The sequence below is a fragment of the Filicampus tigris genome, chromosome 7 (genome assembly GCF_054856515.1).
Source record: "Filicampus tigris isolate MCC_2025a chromosome 7, RoL_Ftig_1.0, whole genome shotgun sequence".
Classification (NCBI taxonomy): domain Eukaryota; kingdom Metazoa; phylum Chordata; class Actinopteri; order Syngnathiformes; family Syngnathidae; genus Filicampus; species Filicampus tigris.
In genome coordinates, this window is record NC_141223.1 from 3,983,600 (window position 1) to 4,008,012 (window position 24,413).

The window sequence follows — 24,413 nt, forward strand, 5'->3', positions numbered from 1 at the left end:
ATTTTTTAATACGGGCTTGTTTATCCCTGGGGTGTCTTTTATTGCCATCAAGATTGTATTCGGTTTTGTTTTGATCACTGTGGCGTGTATGCTAAATGTCAAATGCTAGCCTTGTTATTGTGAATCCCAATATTTTAGTACAAGCTAGCTAGCTGTAAAAAAATAAATAAATAAATAAATATATATATATGTATGTGTGTGTGTGTGTCAGAAAAATGAGACCAAACGCTTGAGGGAAAATATAGGCGCTGATGATTATGTTTACTTTTTGCATATGATTGTAATGTATAGTCAGAAAGAATAGACCTAATCAATGTGCATGGCTAATTGTTTCCCTCTAGAATACTCGACACTAGAATCACTGGTTGTTTCATCACTGTGTATGTATCTACGAGCAAAAAAAAAAAAGTATAAACAATAATAATGAATTTGCATAAAAATAGTTTTTTCATCCCGTGAAAGAAATGGAATATTTGACACGCACTCTTGTTTTGATATCCACTATTAGAAAATGGTTTGTGTGTGTAATTGTGCGTTAGATAGATTATTTAACAAAGAGTAAAGTAATGAAAATCCAGCCAGCAATTCAGTTATGCTGCTCTGTGGGAATTTATTGATTTTATCACCATCGTCCACACCAATGGCCACAAAATGTGCTGGCTCCGACCTTTCTCCGATTCCCATAAAACACTGGACAAAAGCACTTGGTCATGGCTGTAGTTTGAGTCCGACTTGAAAACGAATGCGATGAAGTGCAAACTAACACAAGTGAATACGTGAGGGGCAAACCCCAAAATCATGGAAAATCGGCTAGTGTGTTCTGGTACAGCGTAGTTGGATTTATTCAGAATCCAAAGACAAAACAAAAGCAATATGTTAAGCAGATTAGTGAACTCTAGTGTGGACCACTGAGAGCTATGTGTCCTGGTGTGTCATAAAAAAGATATTTTATTTAAGCTTTGGTGGCAGCAAGGCTACGCTGAGCTCAGGGGAAGCAGCAGTCGAGCTGAGCAAACGCGATAATGAAACCAAAGGGAGAAACCGAGCCGAAAGGAAATCCAGAGCGGGGGGGGCGGGCTGGGGTGATCGAGGGCAAAGAGCCGCCGAGCCGCTCAGGTGCCAAGTGAGCAAAAAGAGCAAGAAAAGTTTACAAGGCCGGTTCGACAACCCGGCAGGGAGGAAGCGGAAGGTTATTTTTGAGGGATCTTGATAAATGGATATTGTTCAGCTGTAATTCATAATAGTCATCACAACAAATCCCCTCGAATTTCCAGGCGACTTTTCCACTCAAACATAACCGGTTACATATGCAGGCATAACATATTTGATATTTCAGCGGGTGGCTCAATTTTTATTATCATTACCAAATCATCGCTGTCCAGTGAGAAACACTTATGTCCAATTTGGGATATTTTTTTTTTAATTTTCACGTTAATGCAATGTCTGTAACCATTCATGTAAAAATAAGGAAATTGAAAAAATGGACACAAGTGTTTTTCACAGGACAGCGTTGAAATGTTTTTTTTTAAATGGAATCACAGTGGATGTATCTTCTCACACTTTCATACAAAAATCCTGATTAGAAACACACAGGGAAGAGAACATCTAGAGAAATCAATCAATAGCCACATCAAACTAAGTGTTAAGGCACGTCTAAACAAAAATCAGACCCCGAAACAAACAAACTCATCAAGACATTTTTAAACACTTAGAACATGTTGAAAGTGAGCATGAACACAAATTAAGTTTAAAAAAAAAAAAAAAAAAACGACAACAAAAATGTCAACTTAAAATCCTGGGAATAAACAACAACAAACAAAGGCAGATGGGCAGAGCACAATTAGGAGACAGATAAAAGGAAGAAGTGGAATACTAATTCTAGCAACCCTTGTTGATTGTAATGCCCAACGGGTGCGTGTGGGAGGCTCCGCCCATCCATGAAATAGCAAGTGAAAAACAAAGACAGAAATCAGAGAGGGTCATGACAAAAAGAGCAACCTCTCACACACTTTGGGGCGCTCAGTCTTTTTATATTTTCAGGAGTTCATTCATCAATAAATGATGAACATGGTACGTTGCAGATGACTGCTTGTAAAATGTTGCCCGAGGAAGTACAACCTTGTAGTTATCCAAGAGGGTAACTTGTGGGTCCTCGTATTCTATTTAAAAAGGGGGAAGTCAACCCAAACACATATTTTTTTTCCAGAATATCTTCTATATAGGCCCACTAGTTGAAACATGGCATTCTGATAAATATTGCGTTTGTGGAATAAGTTAATCCACCCCTTTTTTATCCATCTCTGGGGGCGGCCATTTTGTCACTTCTGTCGAGACCACAACTGCTCGGGGCTCAGGTAACGACCAATCACGGCTGACCTGTTTTCTGAAGCTGAGCCGTGATTGGTCGCTATTTATTTATTTATTTCAATTAAAAGGGGAATTGAATTGAGATCGAGGCAGCCATGACAGTGTGCCGAAATGTTCGGTTTGTTTCAAAGGGCACAAAATGCTAAAACGCTAAATGACAGTGTTTCAGGAGCACAGGTCGTTGAGCTTCAAATCAGGATTCTGGAGTTTGTGTGTTCTCCCCCTTCATGTTTTTTTTTTTTTCTTCTCCTCCGGCTTCCTCAAACATTTTCCAAAGATGAATTAGTTAGCTAACTGAAAACTCCAAATCGTGCTTAAGTGTGTTGGTGATTGGCTAGCGACCAGCCGCCTTCCGCCCAAAGTCACCTGGGATGTGCTCCAGCTCACTCGCGACCCGAATTGAGGACAAGAGCTATAAAAAATGGATGGATAGATGGATGGCTCAGGAGCAGAATATAAGTACCCGGTACATGTATGTATAGTTTGGACTTAACATATACTTGCATTCACTTCCTGTAGAATGTGATCCACTAAATCAAATGTTCTATTTGCGCGATTGATTTGCTTGCACAATTGTTAAGAATGAGCCAATGGGACTTTTTTTTATGAGCCTAAAAGAAACAAAAACAAATTTGACAGTCTCAGTGGTTTTGTGGCTCACAGCTCTGTAAAACCACTGCGTCTTACCAAAGTAATACAACTGGGTCACAAAACAGCTGAACACAGACATTTTCACAAAGTGTTTATTTATTGGGGATTAATCCCAGGATGCATTTGGAGCTGACTCAACATGGATTTGAGGGAGGGCCAATTCATTGTTTGGCTCAAGAATGTTGCCCACTTTGATTTTCGGTCATTTAATTGGATGAAGTGGACTGACTTCACACACAAAGTGACGCGCCGTCTATTCGGATGCGCTCCATCAACTTTTTGAGTTGTTAGAGTATGATTAATGCTTCCTTTCTTCTGTCGGTGGAAAAAAAAAAAAAAAAAGCAAGCCTCCAAGTTCTCACTGCTTCTTAGAAGTGCTGAATGATGCCTGTTGTCAGTCTCCTGCATGCTTTATTTCATTTGTGGCTGGTGCAGTTTATCATTGTCACAAACACTTTGCTTTTGTCACCTCTGCATTTCCTTTTTGTTTCTAATTGCAAGTTACATCACGGCTGCAAAATATTCAAAGCTCGGATACACAGCCGGGACTTTTCCCAAGTGAGAAGATGTTGAAATGTTGTCGTCCGAATTGCACGATGGTTGATTTTGTTTTAAGCAACTCATAACACAGTCAGTGAAAAATAGAGGAATAGCGTTTGCAATCAGCAGAGAATTTTAATTGACTCCGGATGTCTCTTTGTTCGTGCCGTTTGAAGTGAGAATACCGGATTACTGAAGAACAATCGGCCCCACGGTGCGGGTGAAATGTGTCGCTATGGAATACGTAAAGGCCGTGATAATTATAAGAACTATTGAAAATACACTATATATATGAATCTTATAAGACTAAAATTGTACAAAAAGGTGACACTGTGCGCCAACAACAACAAACTTATTTTTATTTTTGCAAGCTTATGTTCCATTCCACCTTCTCCAAACTCATCTTCTATTCTACTTCAGTGTCGGATTGACAGGTGTGTCATTGCTGCTTGAATTTTCTCTTGGCTGGCTTTTGGCAAAGGTCAAACAACTGTTGGGCTAAAGTTCAGCCAAGTCCGTGTTTCTTCAGTAGAGACCTGCGGCGTGGTGGCCATTGGGAATTTAGGGGAGAATGGCCACCGGCAAAAACCAGACTGTTGCCGGACTTTTGGCACAACTGATTGTTTAACATTGTCAAACATTTTGCTGTGGAGCTCATGTGGCCGACAGCGTGCGGACACTCTGCTCTGTCAGCCTGTTTTCCACCGGTTGGAGAAGTGTGTCACAGTCTCTTGTGGCTCAACACTCTTCCTTTTTTTTTTCCAGTTCAATTTTCACAACCGGGCTGTTCACAAAAATAAATGCTTCTTGGACATTCGAGACCGACAAAACGTGTCGAACCAGGTTTTGAACGACATCTAGGTTTTCACTGTGTCAGTCGGTATTTTGTAAAATTCGAAAAAAAAAAAAAAAAAATCACAATGAATGACAAACTTCCACAAGAGAATATGTCATCACCTAACTCATTCACTGCCATTGACGTATTTATTTGTCATTTCACAGTCCAGCTATTCAATCCCTGGAATTTATTTATATATCTTTCAATTTTTTTTAAAAACCTGTTCATGCATAGATAGTCCAATAGAGTATGGCGATCATTATGGCAGAACCATTATCTTGAGTGAAATTCTATTCGGACTCGTCGACGGACGGCTGTTTAAAATTAGAGGCGGACCGGCCTATACGGGTACTATGACGGACGACGGAAGGCTACCCCGTTGCAGACGGACGACGAATAACGGACGCTCAATTTTTTGTAAAATGCCCAGCTCTGAATTTGAGTGTGTCAATCTAAAATAGCTTTACATTCTCTCCAATGCTATTCGTTATGTATTTCAGTAAAAATCAAAATTACAAGATCACAATCAGTGTTTGGATTAAGTATGAGGACATACGTTTTTGAAATCATAAAAAAAAAGAAAAAAAATGCAAAAACAATAAGCAAGTGTACGTAACACGGGACAAGACATTATACACTGCTCTTTATCACACCACTTTGTTCACTACTTATCAGACTGATGTAAAGGTAGTGCAATCAGTGCTATAGAAATTCTAATGGCCTGCCTCTGCGAGTTTGTAGTACTTTTGTATGAGAAGGTGATATTTGGATTCAAGTATTGTGGATGCACTATATTTGCTGATTTCAAAACGGGTCCATGGGTCGGAGGAAAATAGGCCCCAAGCAGCAACCCGGCCCACCGGGAAATCGCCAGAACATCCAGATTGCTCACTCCGGTCCTGTCTGTCGCCACTTAAAAAAAAATGCAGAAATCCCCCCTCAATGTCTTAACATTAAATATTAAAATGGGTCAGCATATATAAAATGTTTGCCTCATTAACCCTAGAACACTAACGTCAGGTGATTTTCATCCACACATTTTTTTAATGTGATATTTTGTATTGGGATATTAAAGAAGACAACTTCCAATTTGGCATGCAGTGTTTTACTTTTACATAAATTGATGATTAAATGTACCCGTTGTTAGCGATGGAAATTTTTAGAGTTAAGTGTTCTACTTCAGTGTTGTTTTCATCCAAGACTTTCAGGCTATATCTCAAGGTAGTAAGATGTTAATGTTAATATCCCAGATTTTGAGGGTGAAAACTAAATGAGCTATAAAAGGCTCCTCAGTCTGTGATTGATTCAAAATAATCACAGACAAGAATGTTATTAACTTTTATGAGACATCTAATAAAAACAGGTGCTGTCCACCTTATTTGTATATCGACTCAGTGGTTCTGCCAATTAGTTGGTGTTGAGTGGAAATTTCATGCAACGATATTTTGCACTGAAGCTGAGGAGCAAGCCATTGATACAACCACTGAAACTGTTGCATTAGAAAGAAAGGCGGACAAAATATTTTTCACATCAAGCAGTAGGTAAATTTTGCCATCATGGCAGAGATCTAGAGAAAGTCATTACTGTCCATCATTAAGCAAATGAAGATGTGTTTAGGTAAAGATGAATCGCTTCATTGACAGGCAAGGCTTGTTATGCTAGATCTGTTTGGAAAAGTGATTACAGGGGTTTAAAATTTCAATAAATATTTGATAGGCCAGAATGGCCGCACACTGTGCGCGCTGGAGTGTGTGCTCACACTAAGTGGTGGTGGTGTGTGCCGGCTATAAGTGTTTGCGAAAGACTGTTGAGACAGATTACAAATGAGGGAGCTGATGAATTGCGCAATGCACCTACTAAGTGTTAAATATTATTTTCTCCCTCTCGGTCTTTATCTGCCTCTCGTTAAACCCACAAGCACTGGTTTGCTGCAGGTGTGTCTACATAGCTAAAAACCCGCCTTGTGGGGACCTAGTGCAGCGTCAAAAATGTATTAGCTTTGGGTGCTTAAGTTTGGATGTCCAATTAAGTATTCAGATGTGGAATGACACCAAAGTCATGTCAGCAATAAATCACTTGACTGATTTTGACAGGCAGGTTTAACTGGGAGATTGATGACAACTATGATTAATATGCTGTCAAATAAAAAGTTGCATTAACGCAGATGCGCTGTTGTCTGGCGACGTCATCTTAATGGCAAACTCTGAAAGTTGTATTGACGGTTAAATTGCGTTTCTTTCTTTGTGACACGGTGTGCACACTAAAGGGTGTTTTGATGTAACTGAGTTAAGTTGGTTTCTTCTGTTTCTGCAGGAACCTTGGAAAGTCAGGACTACGGGTCTCTTGCCTTGGACTTGGTAAGTAAATTTCGCTTTCTTCTTGTCATATTTTTACATAACATTAACATATTTAACTGTGCATTAAGTCATGAGAAAAAAAAATCAAGAGTAAAGTGCTGTAGTTAGATTCAAACTCAAAGAACTAAAATGAAAAAAAACAAAAGTTACTATTTAAAGCGTAAGTCAACCCAAACATATATTTTTTTCAAGAATATGTTCTATGCAGTCCCATTAGTTGAAACACAGCATTCTGATTATATTGCGTTTGTGGAATAAGAGTTAATGCACCCATTTTTAGCCATCTCAGGGGGCGGCCATTTTGTCCCTTCTGTCGACTAAAAATGACATCACAACTGCTCAGGGCTCAGGTAACGACCAATCATGGCTCAGCTTCAGAAAACAGGTCAGCCGTGATTGGTCGTTACCTGAGCCCTGAGCAGTTGTGATGTCATTTTAAGTCGACAGAAGGGACAAAATGGCCGCCCCCTGAGATGGCTAAAAACGGGTGGAGTTTGCTGCTTAACTCATATTTCATATGAATCATATTGCCTTGTTTCATCTAGTGAGCCTGCATAGAACATTTTCTTGAAAAAAAAAAATGTTTGGGTTGACTTCCACTTTTAGTGAGCCTGGTTTGTTATTAAAGCAACACATCTACAGCAGATGCAAAGCAGATCAGCATTATCTAGTGATCTCTTTCTTTTTGGAATAAAAACACACACGCACGCACAAGCAAATCCCTTGGCTATTATGACTGCTTCACATTAGTCTAAGTGGTCTGCTTCAATTTGACGGAGCTGCGCAGTCCAGAAAAGGTCATCGGAATGCCAGCTGTCCGCCACATATTGCGCCTCAGGTGGACACGCTTGCTGACAGTGCCAGAGGGGCAAAGAAGAAAAACTGAGATGTTGCCAAGATCAATCCGGATGTGTGTGTGTGTCTGTACTTGATCATAAAAATAGAAATTGATACTTGCCGTTTGAAGTCTAGCCAGTCTGTTTTCTGGGCGCTCTCTGGGTGCCCTTGTACTAAGGCACTAAATGCCCCCAAACTGCTTCGGGGAGCAACATTGTTGAGCTGGCCCTCACTCTGAGTGCTTGCCTGTTGGATGTCTTTGCACATACTGCATGCATGAATTTGTGGATCCCCACATTTGTGTGTTAAGATTTCAACCAACACAACACAAGAAATAAAAATGTGTGTATATATATATATATATATATATATTTATTTATTTATTTATCAAAGAGGTTAGAGTGGAGCCTCCTACAAAATGGCATTGAGAGTTCCATTCTAACATGCTTTATAGTCTGCTAAATTATATAGCATGTATCCAGCCCCCACATATGGCCTATGCATTATGCTCTTTGAACTGTTAATATGACACACATGGAGTGTAACACACAAGATGGAATTCAGTATCTCGCTGGCCCTGATTAAAGGTACTGTGTAACATTATATTGCATATGTGGATCCATCACTCTAAATGTGTCCCAAATAAGGAAAGTAGCACGTTACAAATATTACTTGGAGATTGCGTCGTCTTAGTTTCTTTTATTATTTGTAGAAAATGTGTGTAGAAGGCTGAGAAATAAAGGAGAAAGGAAGAAAGAGAATGGATAGTTATTTATACCTGTCGTTACCTATTTCATGAATTCATTCGTCAAATATTTGGAAGCAACTTGCCCAGTCTGAATTAAATAACTCCCAATTTAATTAAAATGGAAGTTATCGTTTCCAACAGGTTATTGACCTTGGAGAGTCAGAAGGTTTTGTTGACATAATGAGGTGATTTGTGTGATCAGTCCAAACTTTCTCTGCATGTCTTTTCTCATTGCAAATTAGAATGGCCACCTTTTTTTTTTTTTTTTTGCTGCTTCACTGTGATGTCAACAAACTGCGAATTGGTACATAATCAGCTCCTATTTTTGTCCAATTATCATGTCGACTTGTCACGCAGGGCTTTGATGAACGCGTGTTGTCGATTGATGAATTCGGACAATATTTTGCCCCGGATGAAAACTCCTGCGGTGCAAAAAGGCAGTGAGAGGATGCACCTGAGCTGTGGAAGATGAGTTATTGCAGCTCCTCTTCCTCTAATGGACCCTCTCACGCACTGGGCTTGTCAAATGTTCACCTCCACAAATTCTACCCTTTCGCGCTATCTTTTCGGAAAACGACCGGCTAGGTTCATCTGCAGAATCTAACGAGACCCATTTTATTACATTAAGCTTTATAAGCGGGATATAATATGAGCAACGGCTCCCAGCATGATGACGTCTAATTAATAACAAACATAGTAAAGCGAATTTGGGGCAATCACAATTTAGCAACACTGTATATTGTCGCTGTCCTGCGAGAAACACTTATGTCCATTTTTTTTTCAACTTTCTTATTTTTACGCGAATGGCGTTTCCACGTGACACACATCGCATTAACGTGAAGGTTATTTTTTTTTTCCCAAAATTGGACATAAATGTTTTCCATAGGACGGTGACCGTATTTATAAAGCTTCATTTTTGGTACAATTGAACGCAATCCATTCAGCAGCTTCTTCTAATTTTAGAGGTTTACCCACATAGAGTTGGGGAATTCATTTTGAACTTTTGCACATCACAAAAAACTGTATTGGCTGTATGAGCAATGTTTTAAGAAAGTTTTGGTATTGCTCTTTATGATAAGTATAAAAGAAAATTAACCACACTGTAATGACAAAAATAACCCAAACCCTAACTACCCTTTTGAAGACATCTGACAAGACATTTAATGGCATTTGTTTTCGGAGGGTCCTCACTCTATACCCAATAGCATGTCCTGTGAATGTATAATAAACAAAAAAAAAGCCATGAAAAATTCATACGTGTGCTCATAATCACTAGTTTATAGTATTAAAGAGAGCAGTGAGGTGAGGTGAGTTATTGAGTTGCATTGTCAGCGTTGACAAAAAAAAAAAAAAGTGTAACAGTATTTTTAACCTGGGTTGCGCTGTTTATGTTATTCTCTGCGCCCACTCAAAGCCGCGGTCAAAAGTAGACACAACGGAAAGACAAATCGCAGTAGTCAAAGGTGATTCAAGTGCCGTTCGGGAAAAATCAATAAAAAAAAATGAGGAGGCAGTGCACTGGATGGGCCTGTGCAACACACCTGAAAATAGATCCAACGATTGTTGTGTGTTTATTATGTTAGCCAGTGTTGATGACTTTGCAATATTAACCACCATTATGGAGACTACACACACATTTGCATAGCCAAATGCACACTGAGGTAGGTCTAAGTCGTGGCGCAGGTGGCGTAACGCCATTTCGGTGATTTTGCTCAAGTAGACGGCCGCTGAGTTGTGCAGATAACTTGCTCAAACCCGGCCTCACGTTTGTCTTTTGACTTTAAATGCCTCTCAGTTTCAGGAACAAGTCTCACAAAGTCATCCGGTTTTACAAATTGTTGCATAGCAACCTTACCTAAATCCACCGGCCGACCCGCAGTCGCCCGTGGAAAAAAAAAAAAAAAAAAAAAGTTTGACATTCGCAGGGATTCAATTTCCATCAAATAGCAAAAACTCTGTTGATCCCGCATGTGCAGTGGCCTTTACACTCGGGCTCTGCAGGGTTTTCATCCCACACGGAGCCTCCCACTCAGACACAAAGCAGCAACTGGACATCCGCAGCAGTGATTACAATTCCGCCGCACTGGAAACGGTTTAAAGGGCTGACTGAACACACTCGGGCGCACACACACCTGAAGAGAGATGCTCAGCACACACATTTCACCGTTATTTGCAAAATGTAGATAAGAAATATGTATACCGGCACTGTACTGGAAAAGCACTCCACTGTTATAATCACATAATGGCTGCGGGCTTACAGTAGGCGAGACTGTGAGATGTGAAGTCGCCATGGTTACTGATCTCAACAATTTCTCAAATCAGCCCCCATGGCCGGTGCTGATAGGAACGTAGATGTTATGCCAGAGGCGGAGCCGGAACGTGGCTCATGGTTGGGCCTGGAAAAATCTGGGTGGGCCTAAATATTTGTCTCGTATAGTCAAATAGAATGACAAACTGAATATGAAGTTCGGATCGTCTCAAAGTGTTTCATGGAAAGCACTTTGAATCGTCTTGTGCATGAAATGTGCTCAACAAATAAACATGCCTTGCCTAAGTTCGACTAAATCGAAGCTCTGAGGAGCTGTAAAAAAACGCATGTGTGGACTAATGGCTTCTGTTGTCGTAAAGTTGAGCATGTGGTTAACGGCCTTTTTCATTGCGTCTTGTCATCCCTCGGCGATAGTGGAGCAACAGATGTCAACAGCGGACACATAAGAATGATTATGTGCGGGGGTGTAAAAGAAAACACAGCCACATGTGTTTCCATTTGTAATAGTCTTTGTCCTCGTTTGGGTCGCAGGTGAGCTGGAATCTCTTGAGTGAGAGGTGGGTCGGATACAATACTTTTTTTTTTCCCCTTAGTCGTGATTGAGCCTAATCAATTCTGCCTAGAAACAAGTACCGGAAAAAGGAGGAATATAAAATGACATCATGTTGCTTGATAGCTAATAGTGTAGTTGAGTCACAATCTTTACACTCTAAAAACAGTTGGGGTAAAAATAACACAATTTTGGGTCAAAAATGGACCGATTCACAAATTGGGTCCATTTGACCCTATTTCTTGAGTTGTTTTGTACAAAACAACCACATTTTTGGGGCTGTTTTCTGCGAGATAACCCAGAAAGTTGGGTCAAAGTGACCCAAGGAGTGGATCGGTCCATTTTTGACCCAAAATTGTGTTATTTTTAACTCAACTGTCTAAAAAGTGTCTAAAAAAGTAGTTAATCGGTCCATTTTTTACCCAAAATTGTGTTATTTTTAACCCAACTGTCTAAAAACTGTTGTCTAAAAAACTGTCTAAAAACAGTTGGGTTAAAAATAACACAATTTTGAGTCAAAAATGGGCCAATCCACTACTTGGGTCATTTTAACCTAAATCTTGGTTGTTTTTGCAGAAAACAACCCAAAAAATGGGTAGTTCTGTACAAAACAACCCCCCCAAAAATGGATTGTTTTGGGCAAAACAATACAAGAAAGTGGGTCAAACTGATCCAATTTGTGGATCGGTCCATTTTTTACCCAAAATTGTGTGTCTATATATAAAAGTCTAAATAATATCTAAATAATAATCATAATGTCTAAAAACAGTTGGGTTTAAAATAACACAATTTTGGGTCAGAAATGGACTGATCCACAAATTGGGTCAATTTGACCCATTTTCTTGCATTGTTTTGTACAAAACAGCCTATTTTTGGGAGGTTGTTTTGTACAGAACTACCCTTTTTCGGGGTTACTTTCTGCAAAAACAACCAAGAAAGTTGGGTCAAATTGACCCCAGTTGTGGATCGGTCCATTTTTGACCCAACATGGTGTTATTTTTAACCCAACTGTTTTTAGAGTGTAGGACTATGTGAATCTTAATATAAGGTCCTGAAGGGGGAAAAGTGGTCGGTGCACCATTTTGTTTCTGAAAGTAGACAGGGGGAAGAGTGCATAAAATCGGATGGTGGCAGGTCACCCCTGCAAGAAGTTGCAGGCTTGCTTTCTTATCTGTCGTCAAACAGCCCCTTCCACTAACACTTAAGCCGTGCAGCATTTCAAGGTTTGAAGCAGACGCAAATGGGTGTTCCTGTCACAGGCTGCTTTGTGGCACTGTAAATTCCTAGATTGCTGCGGCAATTTTCAATGGGAAGTGTTTTCACCCACAACACAGCTATATTAATAATTCAGTGAGGGAATTTGCCTGTTTGCGTTTGGTGGCTTAACCTTTTGCATGCCATCAGCATTGTTTGCCCCCTAATCAGCAACATGCATCCCGATATGCGCACTCATTTTGAACACGGCAAGATGAGGGGGGGGGGGGGGCTCGGTCACACACACATGCATCACTATTATAAAGCGCTAACGGCGCTGTTCATTAATCAAAGGGGAAATTGTTTCTCTTGGGAACATGACAGCCTTGTTAGTTTACTTCCATATGTCACAGCTCATAAACTGGAGCGTGTTATGTTATTTAAAGAGGGAAGTCAATCCAAACATATTTTTTTCAAGAATATGTTCTGTCCAGGGCGACTAGTTGAAAGAAATCATTCTGATTGATATTGCGTTTGTGGAATAAGAGTTAAGCAGCAAAATCCATCCGTTTTTAGCCATCTCAGGCGGCGGCCGTTTTGTGAATTCCGTCGACTGAAGATGACATCATAGTTGCTCAGGGCTCAGATAATGACCAATCACGGCTCACCTGTTTTCTGAAGCTGAGCCATGATTGGTCGTTATCTGAGCCCTGAGCAACTGCGATGTCATTTTCAGTCGACAGCAAGTGAGAAAATGGCCGCCCCCGGCCATGGCTAAAAACAGGTGGATTAACTCTTATTCCACAAATGCAATATTTATCAGAATGCCTTGTTCCAACTATTGGGCCTTCATAGAACATATTCTTGAAAAAAATATGTTTGGGTTAACTTTCCTCTTTAATGTCTTAATGCAATTGTGGCTTTCTGTTTTCTCTCCAGGTACATGGGTGACTTTTGGGGGTCAGGTAACAGATGAGGTATGATCCATTTTCTTCTCATGCTTTTATTGAATATTATTTGTGGAATACTCATTTGTGGAATAAGAATGAATCCACTTCTTTTTAGCCATGGCCAGCCATTTTGTCACTTGTTGTCGACTGAACATGACATCACAGCTGCTCAGGGCTCAGATATCGCCCAATCACGACTCAGAGAATGACCAATCGTGACTCAGTTTTGGAAAACAGGTGAGCCGCGATTGGTCGTTATCCGAGCCCTGAGCAACTGTGAAGTCGTTTTTAGTCGACAGAAGTGACAAAATGGCCGCCCCATGAGACGGCTTAAAACGGGTGGATTTTGCTGCTTCAGTCATATTTCATATTAATCATATTGCCTTGTTTCAACTCGTGGGCCTGCATAGAAGATATTCTTGAAAAAAATATGTGTGTGTTGACTTCCTGTTTAAGTATTGTTTTGTCATTGCCATGGGTCAATGTCAGCTGTCTCTCTGGGCACACACACACAGATTGCCCAATGCAAGGGACACACAAAGAGTAAACTTATGTAACTGTAATATTTGTTTGACCCTAAAGACTTCGCGCTAAGGGGTCACACGCCTTCCTCCCAGCCATTATTCTCCCCGTTCACTGTCACTGGTGACATCCTGTCACTTTCACAGTGTTAGTTCCAACCAGGGGACAGAAATTGTACGCTTGGATGCACCGCACCATCATTGTCCAGGATAATCTACCACAGACATGCGAGAATCTGGCCTTTGCTGACTCACATCGGTAGCGGCCTTGATTTTTGTTTTAATTAGCGCTTATGTGTGTACCCTGCTTATGCAAGCCCACTAGTTGAAACAAGGCATTCTGATAAATATCGGATTTGTGGAATAAGTGTTAATCCACTCGTTTTTAGCCATCTTTGGGGGCGGCCATTTTGTCTTCTGTCGACTGAAAATGACATCACAACTGCTCACAACGACCGATCACGGCTGACCTGTTTTCTGAATCTGGGCCGTGATTGGTCGTTGTAAGCAGTTGTGATGTCATTTTCAATCGACAAAAGACAAAATGGCCGCCCCCAGAGATGGCTAAAAACGAGTGCATTTTGCTACTTAACTTGTATTCCACAAACGCAAAATTAATCAGACTGCCGTGTTTCATCTAGTGGGCTTGTTTGGGAACATATTCTTGAAAAAAATATGTTTGTGTTGACTTCCACTTTAAGAAGCCCCCTTCTCCGGTTGACCATTTCTGTTGGTATCGACACCATGCCTCCATTCTGATTAGAGTCAAGTGGGGACATGCGCAGACTTTGCTAGACAATACCTTCTGGCAACGAGACAGGTTTTATTGTGATAGACGATCACTGGCTCAACATGGTGGACGTTACTGCCGTCCTTTAATTGAAGACAATTTGTCTCTCTGCTTACAGCGAAGCACTTGGTCAGCAGGTCGGGCTTGAGCCCTTCTGTAATCCATCATGGCGATATCTGCAACCCAAAGGCTTGTCGAACACGTGGCTTATCTTAACTGCAGTAAAACATTTCAAATGAACTTAAAGACATGTGTGTGATGAAGCCAGCATTGTGCGGGATGCACGTGGGAGGTTTGAGTAGCCTTGTTTCTTACAAGAAAATTTTTTTGTTTTGTTTTGTTTGTTTTTTTGACTGAATGATGCATGTCTTCAAATCAAATGGTCCCACTCCGCCCGAGAAAAAACAGCAGCAACAACCTAAACACGAAGCTTCTCCGCAAGTAACTGCGCAAAGTCATCATGTCTCACTAGTTCTCTATTGTTGAGTCGGTAAACAAAGTGTGTCAGAAAAGTTGCAGGACTGGTGTCATCGAAGATATATTTGAAAATAATCTACAGACTACCTGTTTGGGTTGACCATCTTCATGGGAACGCATAAAAGCGCAAATTATTGCTAAATGTTTGGGAAAAGTAATCTAATAGCATTTTTTTTTTCTGCCAATATTGTCATTGATTATGTGATCTGGGCATTTAGAGGGATTGTAAATGGGAATTGGAAGAGTTGATTTAAGAATTTGATTTATTGATGAATATAGCCAACATAATATTAGGTCAATTTAGTAGAAAATGTTCTTTTGTATAGGCTGGCCAGGTTTGTTTAAAAAATTTTATTTATTTTTTTTAAAGGAGAGTTTGTATTTTCTAAGCAATTGATTTTATGAATGAATTGTTTCCTAAAATGAAATCAACCAAAAATGCTTTACCTTTTAAGAATGTGATATTTTGAAATATGAGTGGTCAGTGAACATCTTTTTCTTTTTCTTAATTAAAAAAAAAACAAAAAACCATAAGCTGTTCTTTCCGAGTTTTTGTAGAGTGAAAAATGTTTTATACTAAATTCAGCTTTTGGACTTCTTCTTAACAAGTTATTTGCACAAGTTGGTGCATTACTTAAACTGAACTGTTTCTTTTTTTTTTTTTTTTTTTTTTTGATCTGGTCTGAAGAGCAAAGAGACATCTGCTGTGTTTTCCCCCTAAGAAGCAGATGTACTCTTGCAACTATTACTATTTTTTTTCTTTTTATATTTGTTGCTCTCCTGTTAACTAGACGTCATTGAGCCTTTTGAAGCGCAGATAAAAGTGAGGCCCAGAGTTGAGGTGGAGATTGCGAAATGACATCACACTGACTATTTTACTCACAAAATTGATTTTCCACGTTGAGTTTGCGCTGCTCCGACGTCACATGGGAGCAGTTCGGCTGCAATAACAACTTGTCAAAATCATTTCTTAGTACCGGCACCAATTTTTATGGACTTGTCATGTTTTCATTGTTCATCGTCAACATATTTAATGGGAAGCTGTTGAATTTAAGGGCTGATCCATTTGACCTGATGTAAAAACACCGCCCACAAGGATACCCACAAAGAACATTTGTCTTGTAAATCCTTGGTGGAAGCCTTCAGCTTTTACATGTTGTCATCGTAATGTTGAACTTGCCAAATAAAATACAGTTCTTGCTGCATCACTACTGGAGCAGTAGGAAACGTTTTATTCATTACCGTGGATAACTCGGAAGACGTATTGCTATGGAAATGCGCCAAAAAATGGCGTTAAACATGGAAATTTTGTGCACTAAAAAGTGGAAGCTGCACATTATACAAAGAAATAAATGCTATGGTGTCAAAAACTGAAACTGAAAATATTCTCATTTTTACTCCATTTGAGCGCATTTGAGTCAATTCCGGGCTAACTGGACAACAATGAACTAAAAGCACACTTTCTTTATTGTTTGTGCGCATTTTGCACGTTGAGATCACGGATTAATAATTTCAAACATGCAGTATTTTTATACACTCGCTTATGAAAGGGGCATTTTCTTCCTTGGTGTGAAGACCATTTTGGGTAGGTTAATGCATCATATTTATTAAAAAAAATAAATAAAAACTGGGCCCACAAGCATGCTCCTTCCTTTTCTTTCATGTGAGCTGAAATTTGAGTCCTCACGGTTCAACTTTTGTTGCCAGGTTGCGGAGCAGCTGATGACCATTGCCTACGAAAGCGGGGTCAACCTGTTCGACACAGCTGAGGTCTATGCGGGCGGCAGGTGAGTGTTGTTCCAGCATCTCGGGTTCCCCGCGCTTCCGCTCCAACTCGCAGCAACTGCTGTTCGACGTATTGTCAACTGAAATTGAGTTTTTCTTCACACTTTGTTCTGCCTCCGATTTAAAAACACAGTCAACTTAGTGTCATTTGGACACGTAAAAAGTCATTGACGAGGCGTCGACTGGCCTCTTTGACATTCAAAGTCATTATCATTTTAGTCATTTCATGGCATTATTAATCCATTTCTTTTCATTTTGACCGAAAATATTTGGGTTAGACATTAAAAGACGAATATGCGATAAGAGATCAACATGTCATCGAGTCATATTTGGAGAAGTGCTATTTTTACGACATTAAGGTTCATTTAAAGGGGGAAGTCAACCCAAACATATATTTTTTTTCAAGGATATGTTCAATGCGGGGCCACTAGTTGAAACAAAGCAATATGATTAATATAAAATATGAATTAAGCAGTAAAATCCACCCGGTATTAGCTAGCTCAAGGGAGGGTCATTTTGTCACTCCTGTCCACTGAAAATGACATCACAGACCCTCAGGGCTCAGATAACGACCAATCACAGCTCACCCCTTTTTTTTCTGAAGCAGAGTTATGATTGGTCGTTATCCGAGACCTGAGCGCGCGTGATGTCATTTTCAGTCGACAGCAAGTGGCAAAATGGCCACGCCCAGAGATGGCTAAAAACGGGAGGATTTTGTCGCTTGACTCATATTCCACAAACGCAATATTAATCAGAATGCTGTGTTTCAACTAGTTGGCCTGCATAGAACATATTCTTGAAAAAAATATGTCTGGCTTGACTTCTGCTTTAACGAAGAAAAAAAAAAAAAAGCAAAATCAAGTCAAGTCGCGTTTCATTATTCATCACGACCTTGACGACATCCAGCAGGTAACAAACTGTTCGTCATGAGTTCACCTCATAAATGTATGCCTTTATTTTAGAAAATATGACCTTACCCTAAGAATAATATAAATGTCTTGCCATAGGATTGTGACTTTATCCTCTGTCTTGCAGGGCCGAAGTGATTCTCGGAACCATTATAAAGAAAAAGTGCTGGAGGTAATGTCAATACTACTATATATAAGATAAGTCCATCTCATGCACCATAAAAGAGACCAGAAGAGAAACACGTCAACAACAAACAGTCCGTGAATGTAAACGCGATGACAAGCAAGCCAAAGCTACTAAAACTTAAATCTGTAGACAGCAAGCTAGAATAATACTAAGATTTAGAAAGACGCCGTATCGATCCTCGAGGTCATTTTCTTGTGATCTTAAAATCAATACGGCAACCATCTTTCAAAGTTCCTTTCATCTTCTCTTTTGATGTTTTGAAGGCGATCCAGCTTGGTCATCACAACCAAACTTTACTGGGGAGGAAAGTAAGTGAGGAGTTCTATAGTGCAACAATGTTTTTTTTTTCATTTGTCACAATGAATTTCAAATATGTCAAATATATTTGTCACAAATTCCTCATGTTTGATATATAATAACTTCCCTGAACTGTCAGAGCCATATCGACAATCCAGCAAAGAAAATAAAAGCTTTGTCCGTCTTTTTTTTTTTTTTTTTTGTGCCATCAGAGCAGAGACAGAGAGGGGCCTGTCTCGAAAGCACATTATCGAAGGTATGGCTCCTAAAACACTCACGCTTGTTGGACTTAATAATGGATTACGGAAGAAAGATTTGTCGATCGGAATGCTTCTCATCCCTCACGTTTGCCCCCGCAGGTCTGAAAGGCTCGCTACAGAGGATGCAGTTGGAGTACGTCGATGTCGTTTTTGCCAACCGCCCTGACAGCAACACCCCGATGGAAGGTGAGGCGCCGCGAAACCGTAATCAACGCCCACGTCCGCGCAACAACACGTATTCGTCTTTCTCTCATCATTTATCTTCTCGTTTTGTTTACACTCAAAACTGGGTCGGAATTTGCATTTATAGTTTCCCCCCCCCAAAAAAATACTGTCATTGATTCCATTGTAAGGCAGGGATGTCCAAACTGTTTCGACTGAAGGCCACAGAGAAAAATGTAAGATACATGATGAAAACCATTCGCTGCCAAAAACGTTTTTATATGTCTTTTTACAGTCCAGCCATTCCATCCCAGGAATTTATTTCCATTTTTTTTTTTTTTTTTTCAATTTTTTCAAACAAAAGAGAGTCTGAAAATGTCTGGCAGTGTTAATATGGCGTGCCTCGCCATCCGTCCATCTTCAAAAGGACTTCCTCTCACGAGGGTGGCAGGTGGGCTGGAGCCAATTCCAGCTGACTTCAGTGGGGTGCGCCGCCAATTGCAAGGCACAGACAAGACAGCCTTTCACACTCCGGTTCACACTTACTGACCATTTATTGTCTTTAATGAATCTACCAGGCATGTTTTGGGGGGAACGAAGAAACCCTCCACAGGAAGCCCGGACCGAGGATTCAAACCACCAACCTTTACAACTTTGAGGCGGATGCGCTTGTAACATGTTTTTTTTTTTTTTTTTTTTTTTTACAATTTCAAATTTTTAAAAAGAATTGAAGTATTTACATCAGGGGTGTCCAGCTCCGGTCCTCAAGGGCCGCTTTCCTGCCTGTTTTCCATTTATCCATGCTGCAACGCACCTGATGATCGTTATCAAGCTTCTTCAGAGCTTGCTAACGATCATCAGGTGCGTTGCAGCAAGGAGAGCTGGAAAACAGGCAGGACACCGGCCCTTGAGGAACGAGTTTGGACACCCCTGATTTACATAATTTACATCATTGAATAAGTCTAGAAATGAAACTGATCACTGACTTTATTTGAAGCATGTGAGCTTCATATAGTGCATAATGGGAGTGGCTAATTAGCATATCTGCCTCGCGGGTGTGAGGTCGCGGGTACAAATCTGGGCTCCGACCTTCCTGTGTGCTGTTTGCAGGTTGCAGCCATGCTTGTACTCTGACTTCCTCTCACCAACATGCATGAGAAGTTCGTGCCGCATCGGGAATGAATGGACAATGCATACAACTCAACTTTATTGATAGACTACCTCAATCTTTCGAAAACAAAAAGACAATCAGAGACAGTTGTGCTGTCGCTTGCATGGAGTCGTTTCCCAATTTGGACAAAGTTGTCGAATGACGCGTGGATCCAGACAGCTGGTGGCAGATTGTAATTAATATTTATTTGCTGTATTTGCATGCCGCGGCGCAACCTTCTCACATTGTATCGCCATTACGTCTCAGATGCTTAGCGAGGTTTGCGGAGTCGCCGGCGGGGCCTTGCACACCTCCTACACACACACGCACACACACCGCTCACAATGTTGTCACTTTTCCAGCGGCTGGAGGGACAGAGAACGATTTCAGTTAGTTGTAACTATTGACTGGGTATCATTTTATTACACTGCGTGTGTGGGGTTTTTTTGTTTTTTTTTTACCGCAGCCTATTATTGTTGAATTTACTGGATGTGCAGTGGTATTAGGCTCTATTTTAACAGTGCTTGCAATCACGCTTATTAGCAGTCTTGTTCATTAAAACTGTAAGAAAGGACCTGTGATTGCTACTTTTAGATGTTATTTTCGGCAGACTGGCGCCCGTGCACTCGGCGTAAAAAAAAAAACAGGTATAACTTCCTTTCCGTGCCAGCGCGAATCTCGCATGTTTGGGGCCGTCTTGCGCCTGCCTGGGTGTGCCGGCGCACCAAGCAGCCTGGCCCCCGACGCACCTGCTAATCCGGTGACTGATAGTAATCTGCGTTCTGCTTGTTGGCTACTGTCAAGGTGCCCAGGAGCAAGGCACCATCCCCACTGCCAGCTCAAGTGGTGATGCAATTCTTATCTCCATAGAATAAGGAAGCGTTGGGATTTTATTTCTTAAAATTTCAGTCCGTTTTCTAAAGTTCCCTTTGTCTATCTTTTTTTCTTCCGCCCTACCCTGTTCTGAACCTTCGCACTACATCGCTTCGCCTAGAAGCAAATGTGATGCAATCACTGAGGGAGATGGCGGTGTAATTAGAGTGAGGCCGTGGTGATGATGAATGGCCCTAATGACAGTCCCAAGTCTTGAGTTTTTGTTGGCTCGTGCTGTCAGCACTGTTTGAGGCTAATTGCGTCATTAGAGCTGCGGTAGGCTTGAACACAAGCGTCACTACGGGAGGTGGTTCGGTCGGTGGGTTGGGGTCGGTAATGAGTTGTCAGAAAGCTCCATTCAAAAATGCAACTGTGCATGTGTGCGGTGTCGCGTCTGCATTCCTTTGTTGTCGACTTATCATTTTTTGAGAGAAGATCCATTTGTAGACGCTTAACTCAGTCCCACTCGCACCGACCTTCTTCGAAGCTAAGGTTGATAATATTTACGTTACGTTACATTGTATTAAATTTTGCTGGTCCGTCATTCGTCATCCGTCAGCGGCCAGGGTACCCGTGCGTCATTCGTCAGCCCATCATTTTTTAGAGATGAACCGAATTGTAATCGTCGATTTGTCAGTCCGTCAGTTAGTCAGTCTAAAGAAAAAACGGTTTGTGACGATTGCGCTGACGGACGAAAATCCACTTGCATCAGTGCTTGGTCCGTCATTTTTAAAAAGGGGTTTCCGTCCATGACGGAATGACGGAGCGGCCGGTCAGTCCGATGGAATTCTCGCCTCTATATTTACGGTATCTCCGGATCATACACGCACATCCATATAACTCATACATAGAACATACGTAAAATACGTACAACATAATAAATACAACCAAATTAAAAACCGGATAGCCTTTACTTAAAAAGGCATCAGTGATGAATAATTTGATTTTAAAACACAAAAATCACTTTTTAAAATATTACTGTGTACATACAGCAGCAAAAAAAAATAGACCACATTTTTTCAAAAACAAAGATTTTTTTTTTTTTAACAAAGTAAAAAAATGCTTTCTATAGCGATATTTTTCCTTGTGTATGTTAATAAGCCATCAGTGATGACTACCGTAATTTGAAGTTAAAACACATTTGAAAATGTGATCACACTGACTGCAACTTACTGGTGGTTTGCATTTTATCTGACAGAGATAGTCCGGGCCATGACGTATGTGATCAACCAAGGCATGGCGATGTACTGGGGAACGTCTCGGTGGACAGCCATGGAGATCATGGTAAGAATTGAAAAAAAAAAAAAAAAAAAAGTACTTTGCAATGGAACAATTTGTAATGAATAACATTTTTAAAAAATAGCCATTGTTGACCAAAATCTAAATGACCCTTCATTGTACTCGTTCGTACCTTGATGGAAAATCGATTTGCTGTCTTTAATTAACATCTGAATGAACGCCTAATTGCCACCGTTTGATTAGCCCTCTCTCATCCGTCCCCCCTCTCTCTAAGTCCGTCCCATCTGTCCTCCTTTAGTTCTTCCCCCCTTCTCCTATCTTCTATAGTGACAAAGACGCAGACTAATGAATCCATCAGGCTTCCCAATTCTCGGTCCGTCTTTGTTCTTGCAGGAGGCGTACTCGGTGGCAAGACAGTTTAATCTCATCCCTCCGGTGTGCGAGCAGGCGGAGTACCATCTCTTCCAGAGGGAGAAAGTGGAAGTGCAACTGCCTGAGCTTTATCACAAGATAGGAAAGGAGTCTTTGCTGTCATCCTGTTATGGTTTCCACTTTCCACAGTTCTTCTTCTGTTAACGTCCACCGTTTGCCTTCCCCTCGGCTGCAGGAGTCGGAGCGATGACTTGGTCACCGCTGGCGTGCGGCATCATCACAGGGAAATATGAGAATGGAATTCCCGAATCTTCCAGGGCGTCCATGAAGGTACGCACACCAGTTTTTTTTTGTTTTTTTTGCCAGGTTCTTTGGCTGCCTCTAATAGTCCAAAATGTTCGGTCGACTGAAAGCTTTAAATCAGCGGCATGTGGTGTGTTCTAATAATGCATTTTAGAACAGGGCCCTTGCATCAGAAGTTGAAATGAAAAACAGATGAAATGTTGACTGAGCTCAATAATCATTTAAAATAAAACTGTAAGAAAACTTGAACGTTACAACATACCTCCCTTTTGATTTTAAATTATTTTAAAAAATGAATTTAAAAAAATTAAATTTGTCGCATGCGTTAATTTTTTTTTTTTTTTTTTTTTTTACATCCAGCTCTTGTTAAAATGAGCACACAGAGGTGAGCTCGCATTTCAAACCTGCCCTTGCCTTTTCACTCTTCCACTTTCTCGCCATTCCAGTCGTATCAATGGCTGAAAGAAAAAATAGTGAGCGAAGATGGACGAAAGCAGCAAGCCAAGCTGAAAGAGCTCAACCACATCGCAGAGAAGCTGGGCTGCACGCTACCTCAACTCGCCGTGGGTAAGCGACGCTTCAGCCCGTCCACGGCACTCACGTTGGCCATCTTTGATGTAAAGGCTCCAAGCAAAACAAAAACACCCACGCGTGCATGTGTGTTGGCAAATACACTTTAGATACAGGTGGAATTACAAATGACCTTGTTTACTTAAGGTTGTGAAGAGATGAGCTGTCATTTAGTCTGATTTTTTTTTTTTTTAACTTGTGAGCAAGAATTTGGGATTGGTGAACTAGATGGTTGCAGTGAACTCAAACTTCGCACACTTCGCATCATTTGACGGTTTGGCATGTATTAAACAATTATTTAAAAAAAAAAAAAAAAAAAGAGGCAAAGTGATTGCCTTGAGCTGTTTGTTGTCACTCACAGTGGAAGTTTACGGTAAAACTAAACATAAAACCAAACCGCATAGCTTTGCTTTATACAAAAGTCTGCTAGCTTAATGCTAACACACAATGCTAAACACCAGAGATGGGGTAAGGAAACAGCATTTATGTTGCATTGTTATCACCGTTTTCAAAGGGTATATGAACACAAACGGTGTTGCAGATTAAAAATATATCAATACTCACTTATATTCTTTATCCTCTGTGGGAAAACGACAAATATTAATGCAGCTCGTTGAGCAGTTTTGACCGTCTTCTTTTGTGTCCGAAAGTATAAATTATACTGCCTCCTGGTTGTCAAGGCGGACACACCACAAGGAATCGCACGATGAACTATTGTGACGTAAAAACTGTTTAGTTCTTTATTTTCTATTTAATCATATTATTACTTTATGTTTTGTAAAGTATTGTACACTACTGAATGTGAAGTGATCATTTTCGTTTTTAAACATGTTACAAACCTTTTGTTGGTGTTTTATTGGGGTGCTGGAACAGATTAATCACATTTCCATTCATTGAGATGTAAATGTTTTGATTTATGAGCGCGGTCACACAACGCATTCAACTCATAAGTCAAGGCACCACTGTGCTTTACCTTTTTTTTGCAAGGTTAAAAGAGAGAGCGCAGGTTCATGGTTCTAAAATGTGTCAGCTACATAATCAATACTTTTCTTTGTAAAAGAAATTTAAAAAATCTCAAACGGGAAGTTGCGCACAGATGATAAAAAAAAACAAAAAAACAACATACAGATGATTGGCAGATGTCATTCCAAAGGCAAAATCAGCAGTTCAAGACAATACAAAGTCAATGTGCGCCACCTAGTGGCACCTTGGTTGCTG

General features: G+C 40.4%; 1 protein-coding gene across 3 annotated transcripts in view; it reads left to right on the forward strand.

Moving 5' to 3' along the window:
- The window catches only part of kcnab1a (potassium voltage-gated channel subfamily A regulatory beta subunit 1a), a 52,887-nt gene that overhangs the window by 24,272 nt on the left and 4,202 nt on the right, over positions 1 to 24,413 (forward strand). For all 3 annotated transcript variants that reach the window (XM_086035465.1, XM_086035466.1, XM_086035467.1), the window contains 11 exons: positions 6,710 to 6,753; positions 13,291 to 13,328; positions 16,797 to 16,876; positions 17,910 to 17,954; positions 18,233 to 18,277; positions 18,479 to 18,522; positions 18,626 to 18,712; positions 21,910 to 21,995; positions 22,344 to 22,462; positions 22,556 to 22,652; positions 23,072 to 23,192. In XM_086035465.1, the coding sequence (XP_085891591.1) occupies positions 6,710 to 6,753; positions 13,291 to 13,328; positions 16,797 to 16,876; positions 17,910 to 17,954; positions 18,233 to 18,277; positions 18,479 to 18,522; positions 18,626 to 18,712; positions 21,910 to 21,995; positions 22,344 to 22,462; positions 22,556 to 22,652; positions 23,072 to 23,192 (806 nt within the window). The remainder of the gene's footprint in view (positions 1 to 6,709; positions 6,754 to 13,290; positions 13,329 to 16,796; positions 16,877 to 17,909; positions 17,955 to 18,232; positions 18,278 to 18,478; positions 18,523 to 18,625; positions 18,713 to 21,909; positions 21,996 to 22,343; positions 22,463 to 22,555; positions 22,653 to 23,071; positions 23,193 to 24,413) is intronic.